Here is a 12,278-nt window from a genome sequence, read left to right as displayed (position 1 = left end):
AGTGGTGCTGGGAAAACTGGACAGGTACATATAAAAGTATGAGATTAGAGTACTCCCTAACACCATACACAAAAATAAGCTCAAAATGGATTAAAGACTCAAATGTAAGGCCAGAAACTATCAAACTCTTAGAGGAAAACATAGGCAGAACACTCTATGACCTAAATCACAGCAAGATCCTTTTGGACCCACCTCATAGAGAAATAGAAATAAAAACAAAGATAAACAAATGGGACCTAATGAAACTTCAAAGCTTTTGCACAGCAAAGGAAACCATAAACAAGACCAAAAGACAACCCTCAGAATGGGGGAAAATATTTGCAAATGAAGCAACTGACAAAGGATTAATCTCCAAAATCTACAAGCAGCTCATGCAGCTCAATAACAAAACAACAAAAAACCCAATCCAAAAATGGGCAGAAGATCTAAATAGACATTTCTCCAAAGAAGATATACAGACTGCTAACAAACACATGAAAGAATGCTCAACATCATTAATCATTAGAGAAATGCAAATCAAAACTACAATGAGATATCATCTCACACCAGTCAGAATGGCCATCATCAAAAAATCTAGAAACAATAAATGCTGGAGAGGGTGTGGAGAAAAGGGAACGCTCTTGCATTGCTGGTGGGAATGTGAATTGGTTCAGCCACTATGGAGAACAGTATGGAGGTTCCTTAAAAAACTACAAATAGAACTACCATATGACCCAGCAATCCCACTACTGGGCATATACCCTGAGAAAACCATAATTCAAAAAGAGTCATGTACCAAAATGTTCATTGCAGCTATATTTACAATAGCCCCGAGATGGAAACACCCTAAGTGTCCATCATCGGATGAATGGATAAAGAAGATGTGGCACATATATACAATGGAATATTACTCAGCCATAAAAAGAAATGAAATTGAGCTATTTGTAATGAGGTGGATAGACCTAGAGTCTGTCCTACAGAGTGAAGTAAGTCAGAAAGAAAAAGACAAATCCCGTATGCTAACACATATATATGGAATTTAAGAAAAAAAAATGTCATGAAGAATCTAGGGGTAAGACGGGAATAAAGACACAGACCTACTAGAGAATGGACTTGAGGATATGGGGAGGGGGAAGGGCAAGCTGTGACAAAGCGAGACAGAGAGGCATGGACATATATACACTACCAAACGTAAGGTAGATAGCTAGTGGGAAGCAGCTGCATAGCACAGGGAGATCAGCTCGGTGCTTTGTGGCCGCCTGGATGGGTGGGATAGGGAGGGTGGGAGGGAGGGAGACGCAAGAGGGAAGAGATATGGGAACATATGTACATGTATAACTGATTCACTTTGTTATAAAGCAGAAACTAACACATCATTGTAAAGCAATTATACTCCAATAAAGATGTAAAAATAAATAAATAAAATATTAATCGTATTACAGTTATGAAGGAGATTATTCAAAAATAAATAAATAAATAAAATGATCTTCCTTCGTGTAAGGAAAACAAACTGAACTTGCTCCCAGATGACTTGGATTCTGGTCCCACTGTTGCCATTTACTGTGTGATCTAGGGCAAATCATTTCCTCTGAGTCTCAGTTACCTGCCTTTGTCTGAAGATAGCCATAAAAAATAAGCAAATTATCTCATATGTTGAATCTCAGGAAATTGCTCATGGGGTTCGGCGTAATGTGTGGGTATGCTTTAAATGCTGTTAAGATGCTCTCAACTTTGGAGGAGGAATTATTTATTGTCAGGCTGCCTGATCTCCCGTCATTGGAGATTCATCCCTGAAGACTTCCTTAGGCGGCTAAGATTCTAGTAGTAACGTGCAAACACACCCAAGTAAACACTTTTAGCCATTTTCAGCCAGCATCTGATTAAAAATTTGCTCACAGTCGGCTGAGAGGCCATGAAGAAAGCAGCTCTGAAAAGGCAACCGAGCTGTGCTGAGGGCCAGCTGCGTCCCCCAACCAGGCCTCAACCCACTTCACCTTCATGAACCCACCTGTGTGATCCCGGAGTAAGCAGCATCCCCAGTGCCCTCAGGACGCTCAGTTCTCCCCTAACTCCAGAAGGAAATTCAGTCCAACAAATATACATTATGAAATAATATATTCATAAATACTCATTAGGAGTACCAAAATTGTTAACATTTATGCAGAACGGAGAGCTTGACTCCAACAGAGTATTTGCAAAGTAGATTTGTAAGTTTAGTTGGGAGACAAACTTTCAACAGCTAGAACATTTTTTTTCCAAAATATTATGCTTTTTCCTTCTCTGAAAGATTGAATTTTTGGTTCCACCCCTCCCTGGACGCTGACTGCTCCCTTTTAACTTCATAGTTCTTCCCACTATCATGGGAAGAGAGTATTTCCTTACCCTCAGACTCTGAGTTTGGCCATTTAACTTGTTCTGGCTGAGTGATCACTCAGGAGCAGGAAACTTACAGGGACAGTTGGTTAAAGGGTACAGTGTTTCAGTTATATGGAATGAATAAGTTCTGGAGATTTTATGTACATAGTGACTATAGTTAATAATACTGTATTATTGTATACTTGAAATTTGCTAAGAAAGTAAAGCTTAAGAGTTCTCACCACACACAAAATATGTGTGGTGATAGATATGTTAATTAGCTTGATTGTGGTAATTTCACAATGTATATGTATATCAATTAAATATATACAGTTTTTATTTGTCAATTATACCTCAATAAAGCTGGGGAAACTATTTCAGGCAAGAAAGAAGGAGACAAAGATCTTACAGACATGAAGAACACAAAGCCTTGTAGGTTCCAGGAATGTGCCATCTTTTTGTGCTTCTGGTTCAAGTGTAAGGGTGACCACGGCAGGTTTGAGAGGAAGGTGTGTGGCTGGCTTCTGAGATGGCCCCAGTGGTCCTCACCTCTGGTAGGTATCCTGCTCTGTGCAACTCCCTCTCACGTGGCATCAGGGGTGGCCTTATGGCCGGGAGAATCCTGTAGCAGTCATGTATGACTTCTGAAAACTAGGTCATAAAAGACACGGATCCCATCTTGCTTTCCCTTGGGTCCCTCACTCTGAAAGAAGCCGGCCACTGTGTCATGAGGACACTTAAGCAACCCCATGGAGAGATCTATATGGCATGAAACTGAGGCTTCTGCCACCAGCACTAACTTCCTGTCATGACAGTGAGCCACCCGGAAAGCAAATTCTCCAGCCCTAGTCAGGCCTTCATTTGACTGCAGCCTTTGCTGATCCCTGTCCCTGACCCTCAGCCACTGTGAGATATGAAGTGTTTATTAAGTCACTACATTTTACAGTATGTTTCAGCAACAGATCACTAATACGGAAGGTGAAGTTCACATGTGAGCTGTTGAGTTTGCTCTGCAAGAATCCCTTAGAAATGCGAAGCACCTGAAGAGGGCATGACTTTAAGCTGTAACTTGAGACCTTGTGAAGGGCAGGTTTGAAAAGGGTGAGACAGGCAGGACAGCAAGGCAGTTAGGAGGTTAGTCCAGGTGAGCAAAGATGAAGCCTGACCTTCATCTGATGAGTCAGGGCATGGAGCGTGGAGACGATGAGAGGGAACTGAGGGGCGAGGGCTGCCTGGGGTGGGTAAAGGAAGAGGGTGTTGGTGAGGCTCCTAGGTTTCCAGCCAGGGGCCGCTGGGCAGGCGGTGTGCATACACAGAGGTGGGGTTACAGGAGACGCAGGTGGGGGAGAAATACTGAGCTCATTCCTGGGTGTGCTGGACTTGAGGCATTTGTGGGGTATTCAGGGGGAGAGGTCCAGGTATGGACTGGAGGTGTCTGAAAAGTTCTGTCTTCCTAGTGAAATGGATCCACCTGATGAGCTCCAGACAACACAGCCATGGATATTTTTGATGCTGCACCTGCAAATAACCAAGAAGAGGGCTGACTTCTGTAGAATGCCACCTCCTTGAAGGCTGCTGGATGTGATTGCAGGTATGTGAATGCCTGAAAAATAATAATAACAGCAGCATCTAACACTTTCAGTAGGTCCTTTTGGATAAACACCAACAGGCTCTAGCTGGCAGCTCTCTGAGGGTAGCACCTCCTCTCCCTCCCTCCCCCCCTCCCTCCCCCTTCCTATACTCCTCAAAATCAGTGGTTCTTAATCTTGGCTCTGCATTTGAAACACCTGGGAAATTTTATGAGAATTAAGTGGGATGATGTAAAATTTCCTGACAGATGGGAGATGCTGGTTGCAGTCCTCTTTTGCCTAAAAAGGGAGACCAGACCCTCACCTCTCTCTCCCTCTCCTGGACCAAAAGGGATCCTATCTATGAGAGGGTTTTGTGAAATGCAAAGCTTTATTCAACTTTAAATTACAACCTTTACCTTTGAGAAGTCAAAGTGCTTTTTATTTTTAACTTTTTACTATGAAAAACATCAAATTATATTAAAGAGAATAATATAATAAGCCCTTGTTAGGGAACTGTCATTCAGCTTCAGAAATGATCAGTTCATAGCCAATCTTATTTATAGTATCACCCATTACCCCCTCACTGGCTAATTTTTTATCATTCATAAATATTTCAGCATGTATCTATAAAACATAAAGACTCTTTTTTGTAAAAAGCCACAATACTACTATCACATTTTAAGCATGATCAATAATTCCTATATATCAAATATCCACTCAGTATTCACATCTCCCCCACTTTGTTTCTTCAGATTAGGATACAAGCAATCCCTTCACTAGATGTCTCCTCAATCTCTTTTAATGTATAGATTCTACCCCCATCTCCTTTCCCCATGTAATTCATTTATTGAAGAAACCAGCTCATTTCTTTCGTAAAGTTTCCTTCAGTCTAGATGGCATCATCCTGATTTTTTAAAAAAATAAACTTTATTTTTTAGAAGTATTAGATTTACAGAAAAATTGTGAAGACAGTACAGAGACCCCAGACAGTTCACACAGTCGCCCCTATAATTACCATCATAGCACGAGTGCATACCACCACAGGACTTACCACTGTTGATGCTGCCCTGGATCACCCGGCAGAGGCCCCACCCCTACCCCCTTCCATTATGCCCCCTTTGGAAAGAAGTGGCTGTTCCCAGCAGCCCACGCTGAAGGAGTCGACAGTTAACACTTCACCATCTTCAGGGGACAGCTCTCCTATATCAATTATTTCAACTACTTCCGCATGGGAGATCTTCTTTTACCCCATTTATGTACTTATTCATGATTTAGATCAGTATAGACCCATAGAGATTTATTTCATCCTTTGGGTTATAATCTAATACTGCTTTATTTTCTTGCCCAGACTGTTTCAGCTTTAGCTGTAGGGAGCTCTTTAGCTCTTGAGTTGGTTCCTGTGTCCTTATCCCTTTGACAAACTCCCATTGATATGGGTGTTTTGGTTTTTTATTTTTCATTATTGATTTTTGGATTTTTGGTGCACTTCCTTATTTTCTGGCATCACAAGATGCTCCAGGCTCATCATGTACCCACTGTGTATATTTCCTGCCCCAGTGCCTGAATCAGCACTTCTCCAAGGAGCCTTGGTTCCTTTTATTGGGAAATGGTAACAGAAACCAAGATCTGGGCACTGGGTGTGCTTGTTGCTCCTGGGGAATCACTGTTTCTAGGTCCTCCCAGATGACAGAGCAATGAAATTTATATGTGTACGAAATAGCCCTTGAATATACACTTATCCAAAAATGTTTCTGTTTGTAACCATCTGCATCTAAACTAAACAAATTTTTACTGATGTCTCCAACTCTAATCCACTACCACCTGGAACATTCTAGCTTCTTCCTGATATTTGAAAAAGATGTTCTTTTGTATTTCTTATAATATGGTGGTTAGATTCAAATTCAATTTTTTGGCAAGAATATTTCATAGGTGGTGCATTCTTCCATCATTTTAGTGATGTTAGCAGCCATTGATGATCATTTCCTAGGATCTCCTAATTCTTTAAAGTTTTTTAAAAAAGCAAAGTTTTGATTGGCTCCATCTTTCTTCTCTGAATAACTGGAATTCTCTATAGAAAGAAAAACCTCCCCTCATCAACTATTTGGTTACCCTGAGGTAGAGCCAATATAAAAAGGATAAATGCTTAAATCCTTGCCTCATTATCTTATAATGAATATGTTCCCTAGCATCCTCTGAGGCTGAACACTGAGCTATTTTTGGTTTTGAACTTGCAGCATCTCTGGAGGCACATGGCTCAGCTCTCTACCTTCAGCCCCGACTGCTAGGCAGTCTGCCTCAGGAGGTGGAATAGCAGAGGGTAAGAGGCTGGGCTCCCCCGGCAGAGGCAGAGAGCAGTTTGGAAGGGGAGGCAAGATTGGAGGGTCTTGAGGGCTTCCATATTCATTCATCCTGAAAAAGCTCTGGTCTCCAGTCATTTTCTTGCAGAGCTGTTGCCTTGCTTTCATAGTTTTTCACATTGCCTTAGAAATAGCTGAATCCATCTTTAAAAGTCTCCTCAAGCAACCATAAAAGAAAAATACAACAGCCAGAAGCTCTGGAAAGTGCATGTTTGACCCTAAATCCTTCAAGGAAACCCTTCTAGGAGAGAAACCAAGAAACCCTTTGGAGTGTTAGGGGTAAGGGTTAGGGCACCGTTCTCAGCCCTGGTTCCGTATTAGAGTCACCTGAAACACATATAAAAACCACTTACAGTTAAGCACCACTGCCAGAGATTCTGATTCGATTGGTCTGGGGTGGAACCCTGGAAGTGGCAGGTCTTTTTTCTTTTATTATTTTTTTATTGAGGTATAGTTGATATATAATATTATATAAATTACAGGTGTACAATATAGTGATTCATAATTTTTAAAGGTTGTACTCCATTTATAGTTATTATAAAATATTTGCTATATCCCCCGTGTTGTTCAATGTTATCCTTGTAGGTATTTTGTACCTAATATTTTGTACCTCTTAATCCCCTGCCCCTATACTGCCCCTCCCCCCTTCCCTCTCTCCACTGGTAACCACTAGTTTGTTCTCTATACCTGCTTCTTTTTTGTTATATTCACTAGTTTGTTGTATATTTTAGATTCCACATGTAAGTGATATCATACAGTATTTGTCTTTTGCTGTCTGACTTATTTCACTTAACACAGTATCCTCGAAGTCCATCCAGGTTGCTGCAAATGGCTAAATTTCATTCTTTTTTATGGCTGAATAGTATCGCATTGTATACCACATCCATTTGTCAATGGACATTCAGGTTGCTTCCATGTCTTGGCAATTGTAATGCTGCCACAAACATTAGGGTGCATGTACCTTTTTGAATTAGTGTTTCTGTTTTTTGTTGTTGTTTTATTTTTTGTTTTTCGGATATATACCCAGGAGTGGAATTGCTGGGTCATATGGCAGCTCTATTTTTAGTTTTTTGAGAAACCTCCATACTGTTTTCCAGAGTGGCTGCACCAATTTACATTCTGGAATTGGCAGTTTTTATGAGCTTTTTGCAAGGTTTAATTGTTTAACCAGGGCCATTTCTAGGCCCCCTAGAACTCTAAAAGGGGAATGAGTGTGTCACACCTACAGTCTCATCACCTCGATCCAGTTGCCTGATGTCAGTAGATACCATCTCTGCCACGTTACTCAGAAGACTAAGCTAAGAAAGATAATGCCAGGAACGTCTCACTCCACCCACCTCCCCTCCCTGCCCCATTCTGAGGCCTGGTGAGTGTGGCTCAGTTCCAGCCAGCTGGCCTTTAACATAAGACTCTACCCCACCCTTGACTCCACAAATAGCTACATTTGCTGTGCCTGGCACTGTTCTAAGTGCTTTAAATCTCTAATATCCTTAATAGGTTGGAATACTCTGCACTTAACAGATGAGAGACTGGGATCTGAGAGAACTGACTGCCTTGCTAAGGTCGCCAGCCTGTGTCTGGGTGGGTACTTGGGCTCTTTCGCATCACGTGCTGTTACTAACAGGCTGTGACTCCAAGCCCAGCCCTTCTCGAGAAGCTGCCTCCTCCTTTCCTCTGTGTAATAAATATTGACTCTTGAGGAGAGATGACCTGCACAGAGTGCAGGGCCTGAGAAAAGGTGGGGAGGCCTGGGGCGAGGGATTCTGAACCCCTGTTCCTCACTCAGCATCAGGTCCTGAGGAGCCCACTGCCCTGGGGGTGCGCGGTTCCCCACCTTCCTTCACAGCTCAGTGGTCTGAGCATATGTGAGAGTAAAGTCTAGAAAGCCTTGGGCACTTCTTCTACCTCTGACCCTTGCTCTCCTCCCTGTGCCTACAGAGTTTCACCCACAGCCCTTTCCTCCCTTACTCTTTCCTGGAAAATCTCGTGGGTCTGTCCATCCTATCCACCACCTATTGCCACCCCCAATTTCAGAACTACACTATTGTTGCTCACCCCCCTCCTATAATCCCCATTCCAGAAAGTGACAGCGCCATCCACCCTGACGTCATCCTGGCAAATTCCCCCCGACACTCAATCAGCTACTGAGTCCCCGCAGTGTCACCCTCAGGGTGGCTCTAACACCCATCGCTCCTCTGTCCCCACCACCCAGGGAAGGCTGCGGCTCGGAAGCCAACTCTGCTAACCCTTACCCCACCCCAGGCCCCGGGCTTTGTGTACCATCCAGACCAACTAGGTGTGGCTCCCAGGATGCGTCCCTAATTAGATAATTAAACTCTACTCAGCCTGCAAACCTCTTCGCACGACCCAGCTCTCCCAACCGGCTGGGGAAGTCCCCTGCAGCTAGACTGTGACGTCAGCACTATTAACGGTCTCCCGCCGCGTCCAGGACCTGGCCACGCCTGCAGCCTTGCCCGTGCCAAGGCCCAGTTCCCCCGAGTCCCACTTGGCCCTAGGCCTCCCGGGGCCGATTACCCGCCGCCGCGCCCCGCTGATTGGCTGCCGCCCGGGCCCACGGCCGCGCCCCGCCCCAGGCCCTGCAGGGATTGGTCCTGGCCGCCGGGCCCTGCAGTGATTGGTCCTGGCCGTCCCGCCCGCTACCCAAGTCGGCCCCCTGGACAGCCGAGCGGGGAGGTCCGGTCATGGCCGGGATGCGCAGGCTGGAGCTGGCGGAGGCCTTGCAGCTGGGGCCGGGCTGGCGGCACGCGTGCCACGCGCTGCTCTACGCGCCGGACCCGGGGTTGCTCTTCGGCCGCATCCCGCTGCGCTACGCAGTGCTGGTGAGGAAGGGGCGCGCCCGGCCACCGCCCGCCCCCGCCCCGCGGCCACGCCGCCTTGGGCGCCCCCAGCCATCACCGCTTCCCTCTCCCGCAGATGCAGATGCGCTTTGACGGGCGCCTGGGCTTCCCCGGCGGCTTCGTGGACTTGCGGGACTGCAGCCTGGAGGACGGGCTGAACCGCGAGCTAGGCGAGGAACTGGGCGAGGCCGCGGCCGCCTTCCGCGTGGAGCGTGCCGATTACCGCAGCTCGCACGCCGGGTCCCGGCCGCGCGTCGTGGCGCACTTCTACGCCAAGTGCCTGACCCTGGAGCAGCTGACTGCCGTGGAGATGGGCGCGCCGCGCGCCCGGGACCACGGGCTGGAGGTGGGGCCAGCCCAGGACCCCACCCCGCGTCTTCCAGCTCCCGAAGGCCTGTCCCACAGTTTCCTCGTGTAGTTGGGGTCTGGGTGACTAGTTGCAGCCAACCTGGTCTCCCTGCAAAGATCGAACCCCCTCCCCACTTCACAAGCCTCTACAGTTGTCTTTGTAGAACACACCCATCCAAGTCACTCTTCTAGTCCCCCTTGATAGTGGCAGGCGCTGCACCTTAGGCCCCTGTTTTTCTTGCGTAGAAGTGGCCTGATGTTTTGAGGGAAAACCCTGGCACTTAGGCGAGGGTAGAGGGGGACATTGTGTATGGCGATGGTTCTCAAACTTTGGCGGGTATAAGAATCATCTGGGAGGCTTATTAAAACTGATTACTGGCCCCACTCCCAGAATTGCCGGCTCAGTGGGGGAGGGGTAGAAGGACCTGAGAATTGCATGTTTCAAAAGTTCCTAAATGGTGCTGATGCGGCATTTTGAGGACTACTGCCGTAGGGCCCAGGGTGCATCCCGGAGGCAGGAGCCACTTCTGTGATGTGGGAAGGGTTAGCTTTTGCGGAGCTGGAGAGCATGACCTGGGTCATTTGTCTGCAAAGACCTGGGCCCTCTAGGGCCACAGAGGTGTGCGTCCTCAGGCCTGGTCCTGCTGGACTGATAAAGGGGTGAGACCTCTGATCTAGAAAGATCTGGCTGGGACGAGCTCCCTGCGTTCCCAGAGTCTCATGTCTCCTTCCTTTCCCAGGTGCTGGGCCTGGTACGGGTGCCGCTGTACACCCTGCGGGATGGTGTGGGAGGCCTGCCTGCCTTCCTGGAGAATACGTTTATTGGAAATGCACGGGAACAGCTGCTGGAAGCCCTCCAGAACCTCGGACTGCTGGAACCTGGCTCTTTCGCACGCTTAAAGTTCTCAGCTCGTCCCTAGAGGCTGCCCTCCACAAACCCATGGAACCTGCCTGAGATCAGGGCCTTTGTACTGGGGAGGGAGGGAGGAAAAAGGGAATGTTTTCTCTTCTGGGCCTGGGCCTGATAGATGATAACAGATTAAAAGGAAAAGGTGTGTAGTGTGTTCTGAGCAGAGGGCCACGTGGCGACTCATGGCGTCAGTGGCAAAAGTACTCAGCTCATCCTGGGCGCCCTGGCAGATTCACAGAGCCTGCATCTTCCCTGTACATGTGCGCACATACAGCCTAGTGGCCCCCAGACACGCACTCACACACAAGCTGATGCCTCCCCCATCCCTTGCCGTGTCCAGTTTAAGCAGGAAGTGGCACGTGTGGGGCGTAGCTTGTCGCCATACCCATCTCCTTGCTGGGGAGGAGCTTCTGAACCAGGGAGGCTTTCTCCCCACACTCCTTCATGGCTGTTCCCAGGGTCTAGCCCAGCCCATGCTTGTTGGGGAGGACAGAGAAGCAGAGGACCCGTTTTCCCCCTGAAAGTAGTTGCATCCTTGCCTGGGGATTGGCCAGAGCAGTATCCCCCCGAAAGGGTGGTAGAGGGCCCTAACCTACCCCCTGCCCTCTTCTGAAACTGAGCAGAAGGGGTGAGGAAAAGGTTTGGCCTCCTTGGACTGACCTTGGACTCGAGACCCCTGGGTTCTGGTGCATTTCCTCCAGGGCTTTCACTTGGGATCCCTTAGACTCTGGGGACAGTGAAGGGAGCTGGCCCAGCCCTGATCTAGACCTGTCCCAATAAAAAAGAGCCTCCCAGTAAAGAAGGGCTTATAGCTGGGCCTCAAAGCCCTTCAGTTCCTTCAACAAATTAGCTGTATGAGGTATTGGTGATCTAGGGATGAGAGAGCCATAGACTGCTCTCCGTGCAGCCAGGAAACTTCTTCTTAAAGGGCCAAATGGTAAATATTTTAGGCTTGGTGGGGCACATGGTGTTTGTAGCAATTGCATAACTCTGCCAAGTCAGAAGTAGCAGTGGACAATACATAAATCAGTGGGTGTGGCTGTGTTCCAATAAAACCATTTAAAAAGGGATGTGGCCAGCCTGTGGGCCACAGTTTGCCAACCACTGCTCTAGAAATGAAGATAAGATTAATTAAATTATGATGCTTATTTACTTGTTTTATTTATGTCTGTGTTAAGAAGGAAATAAAGGATTGCTACAGGTCCCACCTTGGTATCTTTCACTTTTAGTTGAGGTGGTCCAGAAGGGCCTCTGTGAAGAGCATTTAGGCTGAAGGATGGAAAGGACAGAGCCAGGGAGGAGTGTGGGGAGAGGATTCTGGGTGTTCCAGGGAGGAGCACGTGTTAAGGCTCTGGGAATGAATCTTGGCAAATTATCCCAGAACAAAGGTAGGGAGTGAGACTCCATTTCTCAGTTGGGGGTGGCAGCGGGAGGGGGGGTGGTAGGGGGAAGCAGAGAATTTGCAGCAAAAGGCCAGTGTAATTAGACTAAAGTAAGCAAGGGGAGGTGAAGCAGGAACCAGATGGTACAGAGCCTTACAGGCCATGGTCGGGGCGAGGTGTGTGGAGCACGGACTGGAAGTGGGTAGGAGGGGAAGTGGAAGGTGGTGCTGATCTGGGCCTGGATGGCAGAGGAGGTGGAGAGAAGTGGGGGCCCTTGAGAGATGGTGGTGGCAGCGCTGACAGGCCCTCTCATGGGCTGGCTAGAGGGTGGGGTGAGGAGAGAGAAGACTCAAGGGTGACTTTTCAGCTGGTGCCTTAAGGTGTTCAACTTATGGATGAAGGGAAAGCCTGGCGAAGCTGGAAGGGGACCACACAGGCTTTTGGAGGGGATGGAATCAAGGTCATTTTGGATGTGTTGCGACCTAAATTTGTGAGTCATCCACATAAAAATGGTGTGG

At 47.3% G+C, this 12,278-nt stretch overlaps 1 protein-coding gene across 1 annotated transcript; it reads left to right on the top strand.

The window, feature by feature from the left end:
* Nucleotides 1–8,964: 8,964 nt before the first annotated feature.
* NUDT16 (nudix hydrolase 16) lies at nt 8,965–11,582 on the top strand. Its single transcript, XM_022561778.2, has 3 exons — nt 8,965–9,102; nt 9,197–9,466; nt 10,209–11,582. The coding sequence occupies exons 1-3, from the start codon at nt 8,965–8,967 to the stop codon at nt 10,386–10,388; spliced, it is 588 nt and encodes a 195-aa protein (XP_022417486.1). The 3' UTR covers nt 10,389–11,582.
* The last annotated feature ends 696 nt before the right edge of the window (nt 11,583–12,278 follow it).

This window comes from Delphinapterus leucas, chromosome 4 (genome assembly GCF_059928025.1).
Source record: "Delphinapterus leucas isolate spDelLeu-1000000601 "Yukka" chromosome 4, BTC_Dleu_Yukka2, whole genome shotgun sequence".
In the NCBI taxonomy this organism is placed as follows: Eukaryota; Metazoa; Chordata; class Mammalia; order Artiodactyla; family Monodontidae; genus Delphinapterus; species Delphinapterus leucas.
Note: the sequence above shows the minus strand (reverse complement) of the source record. Positions and strands in the feature narration are given on the sequence as shown.